This window comes from Anabrus simplex, chromosome 1, assembly GCF_040414725.1.
Source record: "Anabrus simplex isolate iqAnaSimp1 chromosome 1, ASM4041472v1, whole genome shotgun sequence".
NCBI lineage: Eukaryota > Metazoa > Arthropoda > Insecta > Orthoptera > Tettigoniidae > Anabrus > Anabrus simplex.
The window spans coordinates 690,537,505-690,555,971 of NC_090265.1; the positions used below are offsets into that span (position 1 = coordinate 690,537,505).

General features: G+C 39.2%; 1 protein-coding gene across 1 annotated transcript in view; it reads left to right on the plus strand.

Moving 5' to 3' along the window:
* Positions 1–18,467, plus strand: part of LOC136857345 (uncharacterized) — a 280,832-nt gene that overhangs the window by 158,088 nt on the left and 104,277 nt on the right. Inside the window, exons 6-8 of the mRNA XM_067135953.2 lie at positions 4,731–4,939; positions 6,271–6,394; positions 14,719–14,825. Coding sequence (XP_066992054.2) covers positions 4,731–4,939; positions 6,271–6,394; positions 14,719–14,825 — 440 coding nt within the window. The remainder of the gene's footprint in view (positions 1–4,730; positions 4,940–6,270; positions 6,395–14,718; positions 14,826–18,467) is intronic.

An 18,467-nucleotide genomic window follows, 5' to 3' on the forward strand; every position in this document is an offset into this window, starting at 1 on the left:
GTTCTGCTTCTTCAAAATTACTTGTCTGTACCATCAAACAAGGTCGTCGGCATATATGAAACTTTTGGTTTCATGAGATCTGGGCGGATCATTTGTATAAATTTTGAAGAGTATTGGTGACAATACACTCCTTCTGGTAAGCCATTACTTTGGATCCTCCAATGGCTCTGACTTGGAATTCAATGTAGAATTTTCGGTTGTGCAATATGATGGCAATTATTCTAGTGAAACCAAAGTTCAGGTCAAGTTGTAGATCTTGCGAAGCATTATGCAGTGTTGGACTGTATCATAAGCTGATGAGAGATCAATAAATGCCACTCCAGTGATCTGGCCCTTCTCAAACCCATCCTCTATGTGTTGTGTTAAGTTTTGATATTTTTGCTGTACAATTTCTCTGGGGTCTGAAGCCTGCCTGTTCAGGTATAAGTAAACTGTCAATCTTTGGTGATAGGCAGTTCAATAGCAACCTTTCAACTATCATATAAAGATGGCATAATAATGAGAAGGGCCAATAACTCTTGGGGTCAGAAGGTTCTTTCCCAGGTTTCAAGATAGCAATTATCTTAGTTTTCCTCCATATTTTCAGAATCTTGTTTTTTGCCTTAAGCAGTTATTAAAGAGTCTCACAAGCCATTTCAGTGTTGTTGGTCCAAATTTCTTTATTTATTCTTATATCACCCAGCTGCCTTGTTGTTCTTACATTGTTGTATGGCCTTTTGCAACTAATTTTGTGAAAATGGCTTTGAGAGCTCATTAGTTTCCAGATGTTCTTGCCTTTGAATCTTGGGTTCTTTACCTCGTTTGTCTGTTTTACCATTTTTCAAAAGCTTTTGAGCTATTTGATTTAGAGAAATGTTTGCATGGATTTTCTTTTGCATTGGAACATTACTTAGTCGATGTAGTAATCTCCATGCCATATGGCTGCTTTTGCTCATGTCTAGTCCTTGGATATTTCTATCCACAGAGTTTTCTTACCTTCCACCACAGACTGAGTAAGTTTTATAGCAGCATCTGATGTTTGCTCGCTGAAAGGGTTTTCTTCGAAGAGTTAAATGTACTCTTCTAACAAATAGATGTTGTCTTTACTGAGTCCTGGAATGTAGTTGGTCGGCATCCACGTGGGATAGATTTACGAGATGACTCCTGAATGGCTGCTATAAAATCATCGTAGGCCTCAGGACATGGATGTATTTTCAACACAAGGCTGTCTAGTGTATCAGAAAACATATCCCAATTTGCTTTATTGAAACTGTATTGTCTTCTGAAAGGAACTATTTGTTATCTTACGGCTGCAGTAATCTGACATACAGTAGGTCTGTGTTGGGTATTTGGAATTGGGGAACCAATACTCTTGTGGCATTTTGAAGCTGTTTCTTCACTGGTGAAAATCAGATCAGGATTATATCCTTGTTTCCAGCATCCACAGTTGAAAGACGGTTGTAATTTACTGTCATGAGTTAAGCGTAAGTTGTTGGATTCAGCCTACTGCATTACAGTTTCACCATTTTTATCATCCTGGTCATGTCCCCAAACATTACTATGACTGTTGAAATCTCCTAAGATGAACTTAGTTTACCGATTGTGGATATTAGTTGGTTCCTTAAAGATGAATTTTGCATTAGGTGGTTTGTATACCGAGGTAACTACACAGTTGTTAGGCATGTCATACGCTTATAGTAGCCTAAATAGTCAAGTACACATAAGTATAATTTTCTGAGTGTTGTAATAATTTTGTCTTGTGTTTATTGTAAATAGATAAACAGTGAAATAGACATATGCTATTTGTCTTCTGTTTAGACTGCAATGTTATTTGTTGAGTAATGTAATAATTTTGTCTATGTTTATAGTAAGCAGATAAACAGTCAGATAGGCTGAATGGCACCCACACAAAGAAAATAGACATCCTACTCAACAACTCCATCTGGATGTTATCTGCGACCATTCAGTCAAATTGACCATTCTGTCTACTATCCTTCTTCACCCATATTGACCCACCAGACATGTGCCATTCCAGTGCACTGCTTAGAGAGTACAAAAATATTTCTCTGACCCTCTTCTACCAATTCACAGTGACATGAAGGAGAAAACTGAAGTCTCGGCACCCACCGCTCGGAACATCTAAAGAGTTGGTAGAATCAGGCTTCAACTTTGGTACAGGATGGAAGCACTGGTGGATACAAGCAACCCCAGAGTCGAACTGACTGTTCAATCTTACTCGTTTTCCTAGAAGATGGTTTGAAACGAAGAGAGGAGTACAGCAAGGCAGTATTTTGTCACCTCTCTTATCACCACAATTAATGGATACCATATTAAAGGCACTAAAGAGGAAGGGGCAACAGGAATTCCAAGCATTTGTCTTTTCAGACAACATAGCAATTTGGGGTTAATCTGAAAAGGACATGCAAGACAGGCTGCAGAGATTGGAGTCAAGAATTTGAAAGACATATTTTAAATATCAAGAAAGCTAAGGCTGTAGCGATGAAGATACAGAGGGGAGATGAAAAAACCAAAAATCATGTTAAAATGGCACAAAGCTTAGCAGTGTTCCAGAGTTAAAAAGTTTGGGTAGTATAGTGTCAAAAAATAATCACCAAATATGAGGTGAACAACAGAATCAGCTGGGCAGTACAATTTTACCACGAAGTAAGACAGCTGCTGTGGGATAAGCAAGTACTTCTGAAAACCAAGATGACACTGTAGAAATCCTATTATATCCTCGTCCTTATTTATAGCCAGGAAACTACCACATAAACAAAAAGGGACAACTCTATACTCCAAGCAGTGAAAATGAAGCTCTTACACACCATGAGGCAGAAGACCAAACAAAGAAAAAAGAGCAACTTAAAAAGTCCGAGAAGAGGTGGAAATGAGCCTCCATGGCTCAGGCGGCAGCACGTGGTCTCTCAGTGCTGGATTCTGTGGTTCAAATCCTGGTCACTCCATGCAAGATTTGTGCTGGACAAAGTGGAGGCAGGACAGGTGTTTCTTTGGGTACTTGTCATCTTTCATTCCAGCAACACTCTCCAATATCATTTGATTTCATCTGTCATTAATCATTGCAACAGGTTTCGGTAGCTGGCACAATTCCTATCCTCGCCACTAGATGGGGGCTTCTTTTTGTATTTGAAGGTGCTCAAATACGACAGCCCCGTGTCGGTAGATTTACTGGCACGTAAAAGAACTCCTGCGGGACTAAATTCCGGCACCTCGGCGTCTCCGAAGTCCTTAAAAAGTAGTTAGTGGGACGTAAAACAAATAACATTATTATTATTAGATGGGGGCTTCGTTCATTTCATTCCTGACCCGGTCGAATGACTGGAAACAGGCTGTGGATTTTCATTTTCAAGAGGTGGGAATAGGAGAGATGCTACTATAAAGGATCCTCAAGGCAAGATTGAATTGGTTTGGCCATGTACTTTTAATACAGACAGAACCACTAGAAGGGAATATGAAAGAGAAGTAAGGCAAAAACGACTGATAGGTAGACCTAGAGAAAAATGGACTTCTTTAGCAAAGAAGGATGTAGGACAAGATTGCTGAAAGAAGAATACAGAGATGAAAGGGGCTTACATACCACACCTGTGCAAATGGAGTTGGTCAGTGATAATGATGATGAAAAACTTGTGATTCAAGAATTAAACATGGAAAGAAGTTGCTGTATTGTGAATGGCTCCAGAGATTTATAAATAAACATCGACTTGGTTGTGGTGAATACACAAATTATGTTTTGTTTTGTTTTGTTACAAGCTTGAGTTCATGCTACCAACATAACCATTATTACCTTTCCAGTGCAGATATACTGCAGAGAGAGGTGTACTGTAAAAACTGCTTTCATACTAATATTCAGTTTTTGGGATATGTGTTAAAAGTGAAGAACTTGAGATGGACAACTGGGTCTCATTATGTTAAGATCTGATCTTCCCACCTAGCATTGTGTATAAGTTTCATCTGGATCTACTCTTCTGACTGTCCTAAAAAATCCTCCACTGGCATGATTGTATAATTTTCAATTCAGTCGTAGGAATTTATGTTATTCAAATTCTTATTTCTATGAACAAGCGCATTGAAGGAATGCTCAAGAAATAATATGGACAGTGTTCTCCCCAGAAATGTTTGTCAGCTGGTAGGCAGGAGTGAGTAGCCAGGTGTGGAATACTACATAAAAAATGAATATGATAAAATTTCAATTTATTTCCCTCAGTGCATTAACAATATCAGACAGGTAAACATTAACTGAAAATTGGAACTATTTTTGTGTTGTTATCACAAAAAAGACATAATTGTGTATTTTGAACTAATAGTGTTTTGCTTATTCCTTCATAATCATGTAACACTGGGGCTTAGCACTCAGTTGCTATGGAGTGCCATACAGTTTTGTGACGTCATGTGGAATCGAGTGCTTGCATGCCATTCCATGCTAATTCAGGCACTGGCACACACTGCGTGATAGTCAAGTTAAACATTTAAACTGTGATGTAATAGGTGTAAGTATGCTGACAATAATTAAGATTTGTCACTTAAATAAACAGTTTTACAGTATTATTTTAATCTGGAACACCCATTGATTTAAATATGTATTAATATTATATAATTAGTATATATCTGGGTTATGTTAGCCAGGCAGTCTGTACAAATGGCATGGCATTGTGCCCATTAAAAAGGTCCTAGGGAGAACACTGATGGACTGTAATATTAACCATAACGTGTTGGATTATTTTGGTGACTTTCAGGCGAGAAGAGATAAAAGCTGGTTGCAAGGGGTGTTTGCTTTTCACACAGTGGATAACCAGCCATTAGCACTGTGCGGCTGGATTACAGGGCCCCACGCTCGGCATATGGAGACATTATCTGAAGACCAAGTAACAGAAGATGCAATGGAGTTGCTGAATAAGTTTCTTGGGAAAATGTATAACATTCCTCAGCCCGATGAAATGAAAAGGTAAGTTGTACTATAAATATCAAAAGTCAGTTAACATTATGGGCTTCAGATCATTTGTCAAATATGATTTCTCATAAAAATATGTTTAAAAGGTATGAATGGCAGTTCTTAGGAAGATTTTCCTGCTGGTAATATTAGGCTGTGGCCAGTCAGCAGACAATGAGGGAAGCAAAAATATTTTCCCAGAAGCCTTTTGGGTGGTGGGTAAGACAGCGGTGGACTGTTTAATTTGCACAGTGGCAGGGAGTTGAGTGGTGTATTCTAAATATTGCACTGGCTAAAATTTCTCATTGAGCTTTACTTATGGGTAATGCATGCTTAAGAATTATTACAAAGAATATACAACGTCCATCCCATTAACAAGCAATGTCACATTTATGGAGAATTTCATCACTTATATGGTGCAGGTTTTTTATGCTCTACCAAGAAACTACCATCCAAGCTGTTGCAGAAGTGTCTGATACTTCTGCAGTATGGTCAGCTAACACATTCCTGGTTCGGGACAAATATTTCGTGTTCCCTATGGGAATCAACATCTATATCATCGTCAGCTATATATGTCAGAAAAAAGTATTCTTGTGACAGACCCTTTTGTATTTGATGTCCAGAGGTTGTTCCACTGTTTTATTAGATATGTTTTGACCTGGGCTTTTGCGTAGCTTGGGGGTGATTTGTTGTAGGTAATTTCTGTGTTGGATGAGGAGGTTGCTTTTGCGAGGATGTCCGCCTTTTCATTTCCGGAAGAACCGATATGCCCTTGGATCCAGGAAAGACAGATTTGGGGGGCACTGCTGTGCTGTAAATCTTATAGTACCAGCTATTGGGTTGACACTGTACTTGTCATTGCATTTAATGCAGCCTGCGAGTCACTTAGTATCCGAGCACTACTGTTGTTGTGTTCACACCACTCTACAGCAGACTTGCTGGCTCATAGCTTGGCTTGAAATACTGAGCTGGTAGGTGATAATTTACAGTATACTGGGCTGAAAATACTTCGCTGTTGTTCTCGTAGACAACAAATGTACAGCCCATTTCATCAGATTTAGCATTATTAGGTGTGCGAGAGCAGTCTGTAATGGACTGAATCCCCTTCCAGGATGACTGGAATTCACTAAGTGACAGTTCTTCTCCACTGTCGTTTTGAGAATTGGTGCAGAGATGATATGTTTTTCTGGCACATTAAGGAAGTCTTGCAGACAAAATTTCAACTCCTAGACGTCTCTTAAATCTGAAGCAATAAAAGAACATTAAACAAATAATTTTATTATTGATGTTGTTGTTATAATAAAAATAATAATAATGTATTACTAAAACAAAATTATCTTTTGTAGAACCCTGTGGACAGCCAATCCTCATTTCCGAGGCTCATACAGTTTTCGAAGTATGAAGACTGATCGGCTTGGAACCAATGCAAGTCGCCTGGCAGAGCCTGTTCTCAATTCAGAAGGCAAACCTGTGAGTAGCTCATTTCTTGTATTCTTGTACTGAGAGAATGTTTCACTATACAGTGTACTCCCGATCTATCATTAATCAGTCACTACTGATCTGCATTAAGGGCAGTCACTCAGGTGGCAGATTCCCTATCTGTTGTATTCCTAGCCTTTTCTGAAATGATTGCAAACAAATTGGAATGTTATTGAACGTCTCCCTTGGTAAGTTATTCCAATCTCTGAATCCTCTTCCTATAAATGAATATTTGCCCCAATTTATCCTCTTGAATTCCAACTTTATCTTCATATTGTGATCTTTCCTACTTTTAGAGACATCACTCAAACTTATTCATCTACTAATGTCATTCCATGCAATATCTCCTCTGACAGCTTGGAACATACCACTTAGTTGAGTAGCTCATCTCCTTTCTCCCAAGTCTTCCCAGCCCAAACTTTGCAACATTTTTGTAACCCTACTCTTTTGTCGGATATCACCCAGAACAAATCGAGCTGCTTTTCTTTGGATTTTTTCCAGTTCTCAAATCAAGTAATCCTGGTGAGGGTCCCATACACTGTAACCGTACTCTGGTTGGGGTCTTACAAGAGACTTATATGCCCTCTCCTTAACATCCTTACTACAACCCCTAAATACCCTCATAACCATGTGCAGAGATCTTTACCCTTCATTTACAATCCCATTTATGTGATTACCCCAATGAAGATCTTTCGTTATGTTAACACCTTGGTACATATAATGATTCCCACAATAAACTTTCACCTGATGAATGCAGTAATTAAAACCTGGAGGACTTTTCTTATTTTTTAAACTCACAACCTAACTTTTAACCCTGTTTATCATCATTACCATTGCCTACTGTCCATCTCACAACATTATTGAGGTCATTTTGCAGTTGCTCACAATATTGTAACTTATTTGTTACTCTTTACTGAATAACATCATCCGCAAAAAGCTGATCTCTGATTCCACTTCTTTACCCATATCATTTATATTGTGCATAAGAAAATAAATTATTCATGTGCGGATTATCCGGTTTGCAGGTTATTCATTCAACCTTTAAAAAAAAGAAAATGTTGCTGAACTAGGCTAGGCTTTTGGCAGTTAAGTTGTTAAGAAATGTAGCCTTTATGACAGCACTAAACCAATAAATCATAAATTGAGTGGACTACCATAAGCATTGTTGTAGATATCACTGTTCTGCAAAAATATAAAATAACCTTGGTTTTGTGTTGGTAATCAGTCTGTGCAGTCTTCAGGTTAATCACGCCATGATAGAAAAATGTTAGAAAACTGTTTTAACAATAAAACAAAAATTAGAAGCAAGACAGATTTGAGAAGGGAGAGGTCGGATAGTAAACTAGTGGCAGATTATGGAATAGGATTTACAAACTGTCCTGGATATTAAGAAGATGCTGGAGGAATTTGTATAGAACAGTGATGGCAAGAGACTTAGGAATTCCGCAGAATACAGTAGAACCTCGATTATACGTTCCCGGAAACTACGTTTTTCCTATTATTCATTCAAATGACGTGGTCCCGTGGGCATCCTAATTAAATCACTTTGTAAAAATCCCGCATTATCCGTTCCTCGAAGAAATTATTTCCCGGGTCAACCGTCCAGAAATTTCAGTCCCATCAGCGCTAAATCCTCGATCACGCGTTTTTCAAGAAACTGTACGGTATCTTACGAAAGGATGGCTACAGCATACTTACGAATCTTGGTGTTGACGTCCCGTCATTGCGGTAATTTGAAGAAGTACTGTACTGGAAAAGCGATCGACGGTGAATTTGCATAAGGGACCATCTTAGCATCGCATTCGGGTAGTATTGTTTAGAGAATCCTTGGAAATCATAAAGCAGAGAGTGTCCACAACATTTGGAAGGAGACAGAGCGCATTTCGACAGCTCTATTTAAAAACGGAACGAGTTTCGTCAAATGTTCGTACTTGCAAAACGTCTACAATATGTCCAGGGTTAGTTGTTTATTTTTTCTAGTGTATCGCCCAACAGGTTTTTGGCATTTCCCTCAGGGCACTATATAGTCACTGGGCTACCAGGCAGGAATCGAAACTGCTCCTTAAGTAACACAAATTGAGTATTATTATCGTGTACGATTATGTTATCGAGACCAGAACAGATGTTGCACCTTACATACATAAAGCCATGGGAGGTTTTGGGATTGCCTATTAGTGTTTTTGTTTTAATATAAGACTGGAAATTTCATGTTTTTGTGTTAAAATGTTATATTTGCGCACGTTACATTTAAAAACTTTGTATCATTTCGCACTCGTACCGACTTGTACATCGCGTGCACTTTCCAGCTGAGCTTAAGGTCGCAAATAATCGTAATTTCAGAAGTGTTAATATTTTTTTCTCTTTCCAATTTGATTGTGATTAGTGACGGGCAGAACTAAATATAATGCATTCGAGAACTTGAGGATTGATACTTTCGAAACCATATTCTCGAGTTCAACATAACTTTTAAAAGTCGATGTAGGCCTAACTTACGCGGTACCTACAAGATTTTCATAAACCGGCTAGGAACAGTATACCAGTGACCAAATTACAATGGAATATTTAAAAAAAAAATGATTTTGCCATCATGTTGGACGCTTTTGTATACAATGTGCTTTATTTTATTAGATTAGATAATGCAAAACTACTTGTGGTCGATTGTTGTTTGGCTTCGCGTTACGGATATTAGATTTTTCGAAGAGTTTGGCTGATCAAAGTTGCTGAACTGAAGGAAGTTTCCAAAGGAATATAGCTAAATTTCCACGGTAAAACTGAATGTAAAGTTTCGAGATTTTTAAGTCGCGTACAGGTAATTAACGTTTGAAGCCAGCCCGCGGTCTAACTTCCTGCCTCTCACCCGGAGGGCCTGGGTTCGATTACTGGCCAGGTCAGGTGTATTTACCTGGACATGAGGGCTGGTTCCAGGTTTAATTGAGGAGCTATTTAATGGTGATATGGCGACCCCGGTCTAGGGAGCCAGGAATAACGGCTGAGAGGATTCGTCACACTGACATGTGTCGCCTCGTAATCTGCAGGCCTTCGGACCGAGGGCGGTCGCTTGGTAGGCGTTTGTATACATCTTTCATTTTTGTGATATTTAGCCAAATTGTTGATGGTTCATTCATTCCCGGATTTTCCGTATTCCCGTGTTGTACGTGTTTTTTTCCGTGGTCCCTCCAAAAACGGAGAATCGAGGTTCCATACTGCTTTACCAAAAAATACCTAAGGGTAAAAAATATTTTTCTTTCATAATTATCTCCATTGTTAAGGAGTGCCCACTTCGAACATTTAACGGTGAACTGAGGCTTCTACACAAAGTGACTCCGAGTGCTCTGGACTGGTTGTCAAATTTGGACATTTCCATTTGATATTAGATAGGTATTTTGTGTACTTGTAAGGCCATACATTATATATAAAATTGTCTTGATTTTTTGTTCTTGTTGTCTGTTTTCATTTAACCCTTATCTGGCTTATGTGTTAAGTGGAGCTCAACATTAAATTATTAGACTTGCACTCCAATGTCGAGTTCCATTGGACTTGATAATAGCTCATACTTTCAGCGCTCCTATGACGACTGTGCTGTGTTCCAGTATTGTAGAGCTATCTAGCGGTCTCCGAGATAACACCTTTCCCTGTTTACTATAGTTTGCGGGAATTGTAGTGACTTTGTTACTTCTATTATTATACCAATATAGTTGGTCTGTTATTGGACATTATAAATTTTCCAGCTAACTCTTTCCTGGTTGCCAGCGTTTTGCCCAAGTGTGCTAAGTTAGGCTCATCAGTTGGTAAATAGCATACCTAGCAAGACGCATGGCTAGTCCATACAGTGGAGGCCAATGCATAGGCTACTTGTAGCCACTGGCAGTGCCAGTGCACTTTGAGAGACTTTGTCTCATTACCAAAAGATTGATGCCTGCCTGGCTATCAGACAAAGTCTCATAGTTCATTGGCACTGCTAGTGGCTCCAAGTAGCCTATGCAGTGGCATCCACTGTATGCACTTGCCATGTGTCTTGGTAGGTGTGTTATTTACCAACTGATGAGCCCAACTTAGCACACTGGGGTGAAATGCTGGCAACCAGGAATGAGTTAGCTGGAAAATTTATAATGTCCAATAATGGACCAACTATATTGGTATTACAAATTTGCTCATTCGGGACAAATATTTCAGGTTCCCTATGGGAATCAACATTTATATCAACTTCTGTTATTCTCAAATGTTTGACAGTTTACCAATGATATAGATTGAATGTAAATGTGGCTCCTGCTTCATGTCCGCTCATGGATATGGATAATTTAGAACAGTTAGTAGACAGTATTGATGCTTTCAATATCTGGAAACAATTCAACCTCAGTTATTGAAAAAAAAAGAAGCAGAACTGTGTTATTTATTGGCTACCCATAAAAGATGGAAGGCGTTGATCACTCAGACCACTGAACATCAAGCTATGCTTTTATAGTGAAAAGCTTGAAATGGTAGCAGAAATTATTGTTCTGGCTATTGTAAGTGGCAATAGTTTACAACGTTTTGCTCTGTAAAGATTACTGCTCCGCAAATTGCACGGACGTTCCATTGCACTAAATCTTGTGGAAACAGGTGATCAATGGATTGGTTGGTGAAGTACGCAACGAAGTTCAAAAGCGAAGAAGACCATGTACTTTGCATGTTGAAGAATACTTTAATGGGTAAACTGCACATCATCAACAACTTACGTGGAAAACAACATAAAGACTGCTGTCTGTTCAAACAGGAGCAAATAAGGTGGTAGAAAGGAAAGAGTTTACTACTGCAAAACATGTTCGAGAAAACTCGATCTCCACCCAGAAAACTGTTTTGAAAAGTACCACTCAATGAAGAGCCTCCGTGGCTCAGGCGGCAGCAATGCGCCGGCCTGTCACCGTTGGGTTCCGTGGTTCAAATCCCGGTCACTCCATGTGAGATTTTTGCTGGACGAAGCGGAGGCAGGACAGGTTTTTCTCTGGGTACTCTGGTTTTCCCTGTCATATTTCATTCCAGCAACACACTCCAGTATCATTTCATTTCATCTGTCATTCAGTAATCATCACCCCAGAGGAGTGCGACAGGCTTCGGTAGCCGGCACAATTCCTATCCTCGCCGCTAGATGGGGGCTTCGTTCATTCCATTTCTGACCCGGTCGAATGACTGGAAACAGGCTGTGGATTTTTATTTTCACCACACAATGAAAAACTACAAGGATTCATGTATTTTGTGTTCTACCTGCAAGTATATAATATGTAACATAATTATATTTTGTGTTAGATAGTTTTACAGCGTTTGCTTCCTGCAGCTGTTCATAGTGCAGACATTAATTCAGAGTGGAGCAAGAAGCATACGCTAAGGATAATGGAGTTTAAAAGGTTAACCCTTCATTGGGATGGCTCACAAGATTTAAGTCGTATCATAGGATCCGTGAACTTACCAATGCAGGGGGAACTGCTGAGTGCCAACTGAGTAGTGGCAGATTCTTTCCAGACTGAATTTCAAGTGTTAGTGCAAAATGAATATTTACAACCTGATCAAATTCACAATGCCGATGAGACAGGGCTGTATTGGAATTGTCTACCTACAGTACAACACCACTTGCCAACTACCTACAACCCCCCTCCCCCCTCCCCTTCATCTGTGTCCCCCTGTGGGTGGGGGGTTGCAGATGGAGAATCCATGCACAGTATTCGCTGCCTGTCGTAAGAGGCGACTAAAGGGGGCAACCAAGGGATGATGAAATTAGAACCGTGAGAATACTTGTGATTAGTACCATTAGTGCGAAACACCATGGGTTGACATTACGTGCGACTAGTACCACCTTGCGAGGAAAAAACACCCCGGGTCTGTGGTCATCGTGTGTATCCCACCGGTCGGTTCCACTGTGTTCAGAATGGGTCTGCGTTACCTGTGAGTAGTACCACTTTATGAGAAATACCATGGGTCTACGTTGCCCGTGATTAGAACCACTATGTGAGTAAAACCATGGATCTGCGTTGCCTGAGGGTAGTAGTACCACTATGTGAGGAACACCATGGGTTTGTTTGAACTGCAGACATTGCCGTAATATGTGATACACCGTGGGTCTACATTGCCTATGATTAGTACCACTATGTGAGCAACACCATGAGTATGTGATTAGTTCCATTAAGTGAGGAACACCACAGGAATACCGGCGTCCATGATTAGTCACACTATGTGAGGAACACCACGGGTCTGCGTTGCTTGTGAGTAGTACCCTTATGTGATAATGACGTTGATTCCCATAGGGAACCTGAAATATTTGTTCCAAATGAGTAAATGCACTAGCCATGTGTCTTGGTAGTTGTGCTATTTACCAACTGATGAGCCCAACTTAGCACACTGGGGCAAAACATTGGCAACAAGGAGTGACTTAGCTGGTAAATTTATAATGTGCAATAACGCACCAACGATATTGGTATAGTACCCTTATGTGCGAATCACCATACATTTGAGTGGTGCCATTGTGTGTGACTTACCATGGGTCTACATTACCTGTGATTAGTACCACCATGCAAGAAACACCGTGAGTCTACGTTACCTGTGATTAGTACCACTGTAGCAGGAATAGCATGGTTCTGCTTTACAAGTGATTAGTACCATTATGGCGGTCCAGTGACCTGGATTTTGGACCCCTTTAGATAATGAATATCATCCTAGTAATGCAGGCATTGTGAATTGGATTCACTGATCGTTTTGTTCCATGATCTTTTTTTCATCATCATCCATTTTAGATTCTAGTCCGTGGATACATTTTGAAGTTTTAATTTTAATTTTGTTCACCTCATACCACTAGGGGCCGATGACCTAGCTGTTAGGCCCCTTTAAACAACAAACATCATGATCATCAGAGCACTTGCTTTCAAGAATGAAGTTAATGCTCCTGGGCACAAAATTGTTAAAGAAGTGTATCAACATTTTATGCTGCAGCAGTGCAACAGGAAACCACAAAATTAAATTGGGTGTGTAATTGGAAAGGTCAGGAAACCATGTTCTCTTAAGGGCATGCATGCTAAAGATCTTCCATTGCATTATTATCATTTAAAAGAAAAAAAGGATCATGATGGACTGAGAAATTTTCACAGACTGGTTTCATTAGAAATTTGTGTCTGAAGACCGACATCGTCTCCGAGAGAAGAGAATTGAACAAAAGGTGGTATTAGTCCTTGATCTTAGCCCTTCACATCCAGATGAGAGCTAATGATAGCCTCATTTTTAACAAATGTTTGCCCACTAATGTAACTTCAATAATGCAACCCATGGCCCAAGGTGTATTAGCATCTTGTAAGACAATAGCATATCTAATGCTTGACAGTAAGTCATATAACAGACATGAGTGAGATCATGGCATAAAATAGTGCTAGATGTAGAAAAAAGTAACCCCTTAGGCTTTACAGAAAAGATTTAATGAATTCAAACATAACTAACACAACCTCCAATATGAAATGATGAGTACAACATTAAGGAGTGGGTGAATACTCTTCCAACATATGGCTTACTTATAAAGACATTGTGCACGTGGCAACTACAAACAGCCTAATCAGCAAAGAGGAGGAAGAGGGAGATGCTGTGAGCAGTAGCACTGTGTTTGTGTTGCAACACATTGCTTGAATGTATGAGTCAAAAAGACTTTAATTACAATGACATTTTGGCAGAAGGAAAATATGTAGTGTCATGAGGACAAATGTAAAACTCCTCTAGAAAACAAATTACACAGTATTTTTTAAAAATTATCTTTTTCATGCCGTGTTTTAAAATACTGTATATTCTCTTTTTCGATGCCAATAAATTTTTCGTTAAATTGGTTTATCGGTGTTTTTTAATTTTCCGTGTCTGTTCTCTCCTTCATTATCCTGAATCAGGAGTACACTGTAATTTATACCCACAATAAATGTTTCATTTTCCGGGTAAGTTGGCCATGCAGTTAGGGGCGCACAGCTGTGAGCTTGCATCTGGGAGATAGTGGGTTTGAGCCCCACTGTCGGCAGCCCTGAAGATGGTTTTCTATGGTTTCCTATTTTCACACCAGGCTGTACCTTAATTAAGGCCTTGGCCGCTTCCTTCCCACTCCTAGGCCTTTCCTATCCCATCATCGCCATAAGACCTATCTGTGTCGATGTGACGTAAAGCCAGTTTTATTTTTAAAAAGTTTCACTTCACAAGGAAGGAGAGATTAATATGAAAGCATTGTTAATTCTGTGCCCAAAATTACCATTTTGATTGGCATAAATTTATGAACTTTTTTTTGTCTTACGGTACCTTTTATGTTTATTCAATTTGCTCTTCAGGTCCTTCTTTTTGCGGGTGAGGCAACACACGACCATTATTTTTCTACTGTCCATGGAGCCATTGAGACCGGCTGGAGAGAGGCCAACAGACTCATCAAGCTGTACAAGTAAGTTTAATGATCTCTCGTAATAAGGTGTTTAGTTGCTCCTTTCAGCTTTTAATGTGGTGGTGGTGGTGGTGGTGGTGGTGGCAAAGATGATGGTTAGCTATATGCTGGGCCATAGCCATAATATTCATTGGTTAAATGCAGAATTTGTTCATTATTACATGCATAATCAGAATCTGCAAAATATGTGGACAGGGAGCTGAAGGTATTGCTATTTGCAGTTGATGTTGTGGTATGGGGAGCAAACAGAGAGGAAGTACAAGGGCAAATTAGGGAGTGAAAATCAGCTTGGAAAAAAGTAAGACAATAATGTTGAGAAGAGGAGAAAGGGAAAAAAAGCCTTGAAATTGTGGAGAGGTACAAGTACAGTGGAACCTCGATTCGGTAAAAATATAGAAACCGGTACTCGAGGATTATTACATAGAATGTTACTAGAAATGCTTCCAAGTTTACCTTATAATGATCGTGGAAGAGAGATGTGCTCAATACGCTTGCCAGGGACCATCCTGCCCGCCCCTAGAAGCACATTTTTTATAACCAGAAATACTGTTTTAGACTCCATACTCCATTGCTTATAACGGTGATTGGTTCACGTAATGAAGAGGATGACGTCACTGACACCTAGGATGAACCATGTGTTTTGAATGTTGCTCGTGATCCATTTTTGTTGTGGTGCAAATAATCCCATCAATATGATATTAATGTGTCCTGTTGGAAACTTATTTATATCAGTATCTTGAGGTTATGAGTCGTCGTAGTATGGACCCACAGTCAACACGAATTTATACATATTTACAAAGGTGTTTTAACGTGTTTGGGAAATATATAGTCAGTTTATACTCGATTAAAAGCTATTACTTAAAATGTAGTATTTGTAATGGGTCTCCAGTTCAGAGTCACCATTTGAATCTTACATCACTGCCTAGCCTTACATAACTTTAACACTTTTCTGTTCAAAGGTTTTTGGTCCAGATTTGGAATTTTTGGCACTTTGATGAAATAGTCCTTACAATATTGTCCAACAAAGGCTTGAGTAATTTCTGCAGCAACAATAGTGGCAATGTTTTGTTATTGCAGGTCCTGCATAGGAGTTCCCTTAAAAACCTGTCTTTCAGGTAGTGGGTACAGATCGGTAGATAATTTTTTCTTGGGAGATAGTGTACTGCTTCAATAACAAAATTGTAACACATTTGAATCAAAGCACTGAAGAAAGCGTTAGGGTACCTTAATCCTCCCCTGTCTTGAAAACAGATTAAGCATACTGCAGGACTATCAGTTGCAGGTAAGGATATTATCTGTAGACAACTGTCACAGCTAGTTTCTTCTTCTGCTACATGTATCAAATATCCAGCTATCATTGCCAGTGAAATTGATGACAGTGTAACTACATATTCTGAAAACAGAAAAAAGTAATTATCACTGCTGAGTTAAGGATCAAATCATTTGTAAGCACTTTAAATATGTTTGTTAAATTAACCTGTTGGACAGTAATATGCAGACCTTTGTAGTGTTCTCTCTGAATTTACACTTTTGTGTACAAGCCTGAATCTGCTCAATCAAGAAATTTGCTTTCAAATCACCTTGTTCAGATAGTCCTGTAATTTTATTTAGTTGACTGTCAAGTCCATGTTTATTTTTTCATTTTTGAGTTGATGCCCCCTTTCTTTTAAAGTTGTAATAATATGTTTTTGCTTTGCTATAAGTGCTCTTTGTTTCCTACATTTCCTGGCTATTCTTTTCAGTTTCAAACCTAATTTAGTGCAGTATAGTTTATGTTTAATAGAACACTGTGTGGCTGTGGTTTTATATAATGGTTCCCTGATAAGTGCAGGTGGAGGGTCATTCTCTTCACTGGCTTTAGATGTGCTTGGTTCCACGTGAAGTTCAATTTTCTTGTAGGGTTTAGCTTCATTTCCCACTTCTAAAGCCTTCTTCTTAAGTGGTCTTCCTGTATGTGATTGTGTTTGTTTGTGTCCGGGAAAGTCTTGAAATAAGGATGGAATGACGTTTGGAAGTAGGATTTTTAGTGCTGTGCTTACACCGTAATCTGAGTCCTTAAAATGCCTACTGGAAACAGTGGAATGTACACTAGGTTTCCACAGAGATCCCAGTCTTTTTCGCTGATGAGAAATTGCCAAACACTATTTAGTTTTAAGTTCCTCATCTTTTGGAAATCTATGAAATGCAATACCACACCCACCCTTTTGAGATCTTTGATTTGCAATAAGGAACAGTACTGTACACCATGTTTTTTAAGTTTATACGATGTTCACATTATGTAAATACGGTCATTAATTTCAATCACTCAATTATAATCACCTGCACTAGCATAAGAAAGCTCATAAAATACAAAAATACGTCTTAACACGCTCGTGAATGTTTGAATGAGTACCTCGCCCGCACAATTTAAAGTCTAAGAAGCGCGCACCTAGCGGCAAAAGGATGCGTTTCGCAAGCCCGAGCGGGAACCAGTTTCACGACCACTTGTATTTCCCAGCCTTGTACAATAGCGTAAGCAACGATTTTAACACAAAAACATGAAATTCCCAGTCTTATATTAGGACAAAAACAGTAATAGGCAATCCCAAAACTTACCATGGCTTTATGTATGTAAGGTGCAACATCTGTTCTGGTCTCAATAACATAATCGTATACGATAATAATACTGAATTTGTGTTACTTAAGGAGCAGTTTTGATTCCTGCCTGAAAGCCCAGTGACTATATAGTGCCCTGAGGGAAATGCCGAAAACCTGTTTGGCGATATACTCGAAAAAAGTAAAAAAAAATAAACATTTAAGCCTGGACATAATGTAGACGTTTTGCAAGTACGAACATTTGCTGAAACTTGTTTTGTCTTCAAATAGAGCTGTCAAAATGTGCTCTGTCTCCTTCCAATTGTTGTGGGCACTCTCTGCTTTATGATTTCCGAGGATTCTCTAAACAATACTACCTGAGTGCGATGCTAAGATGATCCCTTATGCAACTTCACCGTCGATCGCTTTTCCAGTACAGTACTTCCTCAAATTACCGCAGTGATGGGACGTCAACACCAAGATCCGTAAGTATGCCGTAGCCGTCCTTTTGTAAGATACAGTTTCTTGAAAAACACATGGTCGAGGATTTAGCGTTGATGGGACTGAAATTTCTGAACGGTTGACCCAGGAAATAATTTCTTCGAGGAACGGATAATGCGGGATTTTTACAAAGTGATTTAATTAGGATGCTCGCGGGACCACGTAATTTGAACGAATAATACGGGAAAACGTAGTTTCTGGGAACGTATAATCGAGGTTCTACTGTACTTGGATAGCGAACTGATGCATGACATGGACGTGGAGATCAGTATTAGGATTTAACAGGAAAATGCATTCTACTGGAGTGTGAAAAACCTGGTGTTAATAAGTTCAACGAGCATTGAAAACTATAGGGTCAAATATGTAAGGCAAGATATAGGTTTACCCTTGCTAATCAATATAATCATATTGGCTCCAATCACGAGAAATGCTACTGCTGTGCTCCTGAAGATTAATTTGGAAGAAAATTCTGTGGAGAATTGGATTAATGGGTTAATGCAGGAGAGGGTATTTCAGTTCTTCTGTTCATCTCCATCCCTTTCTCTTCTACTAAATTTCCTCCACCCA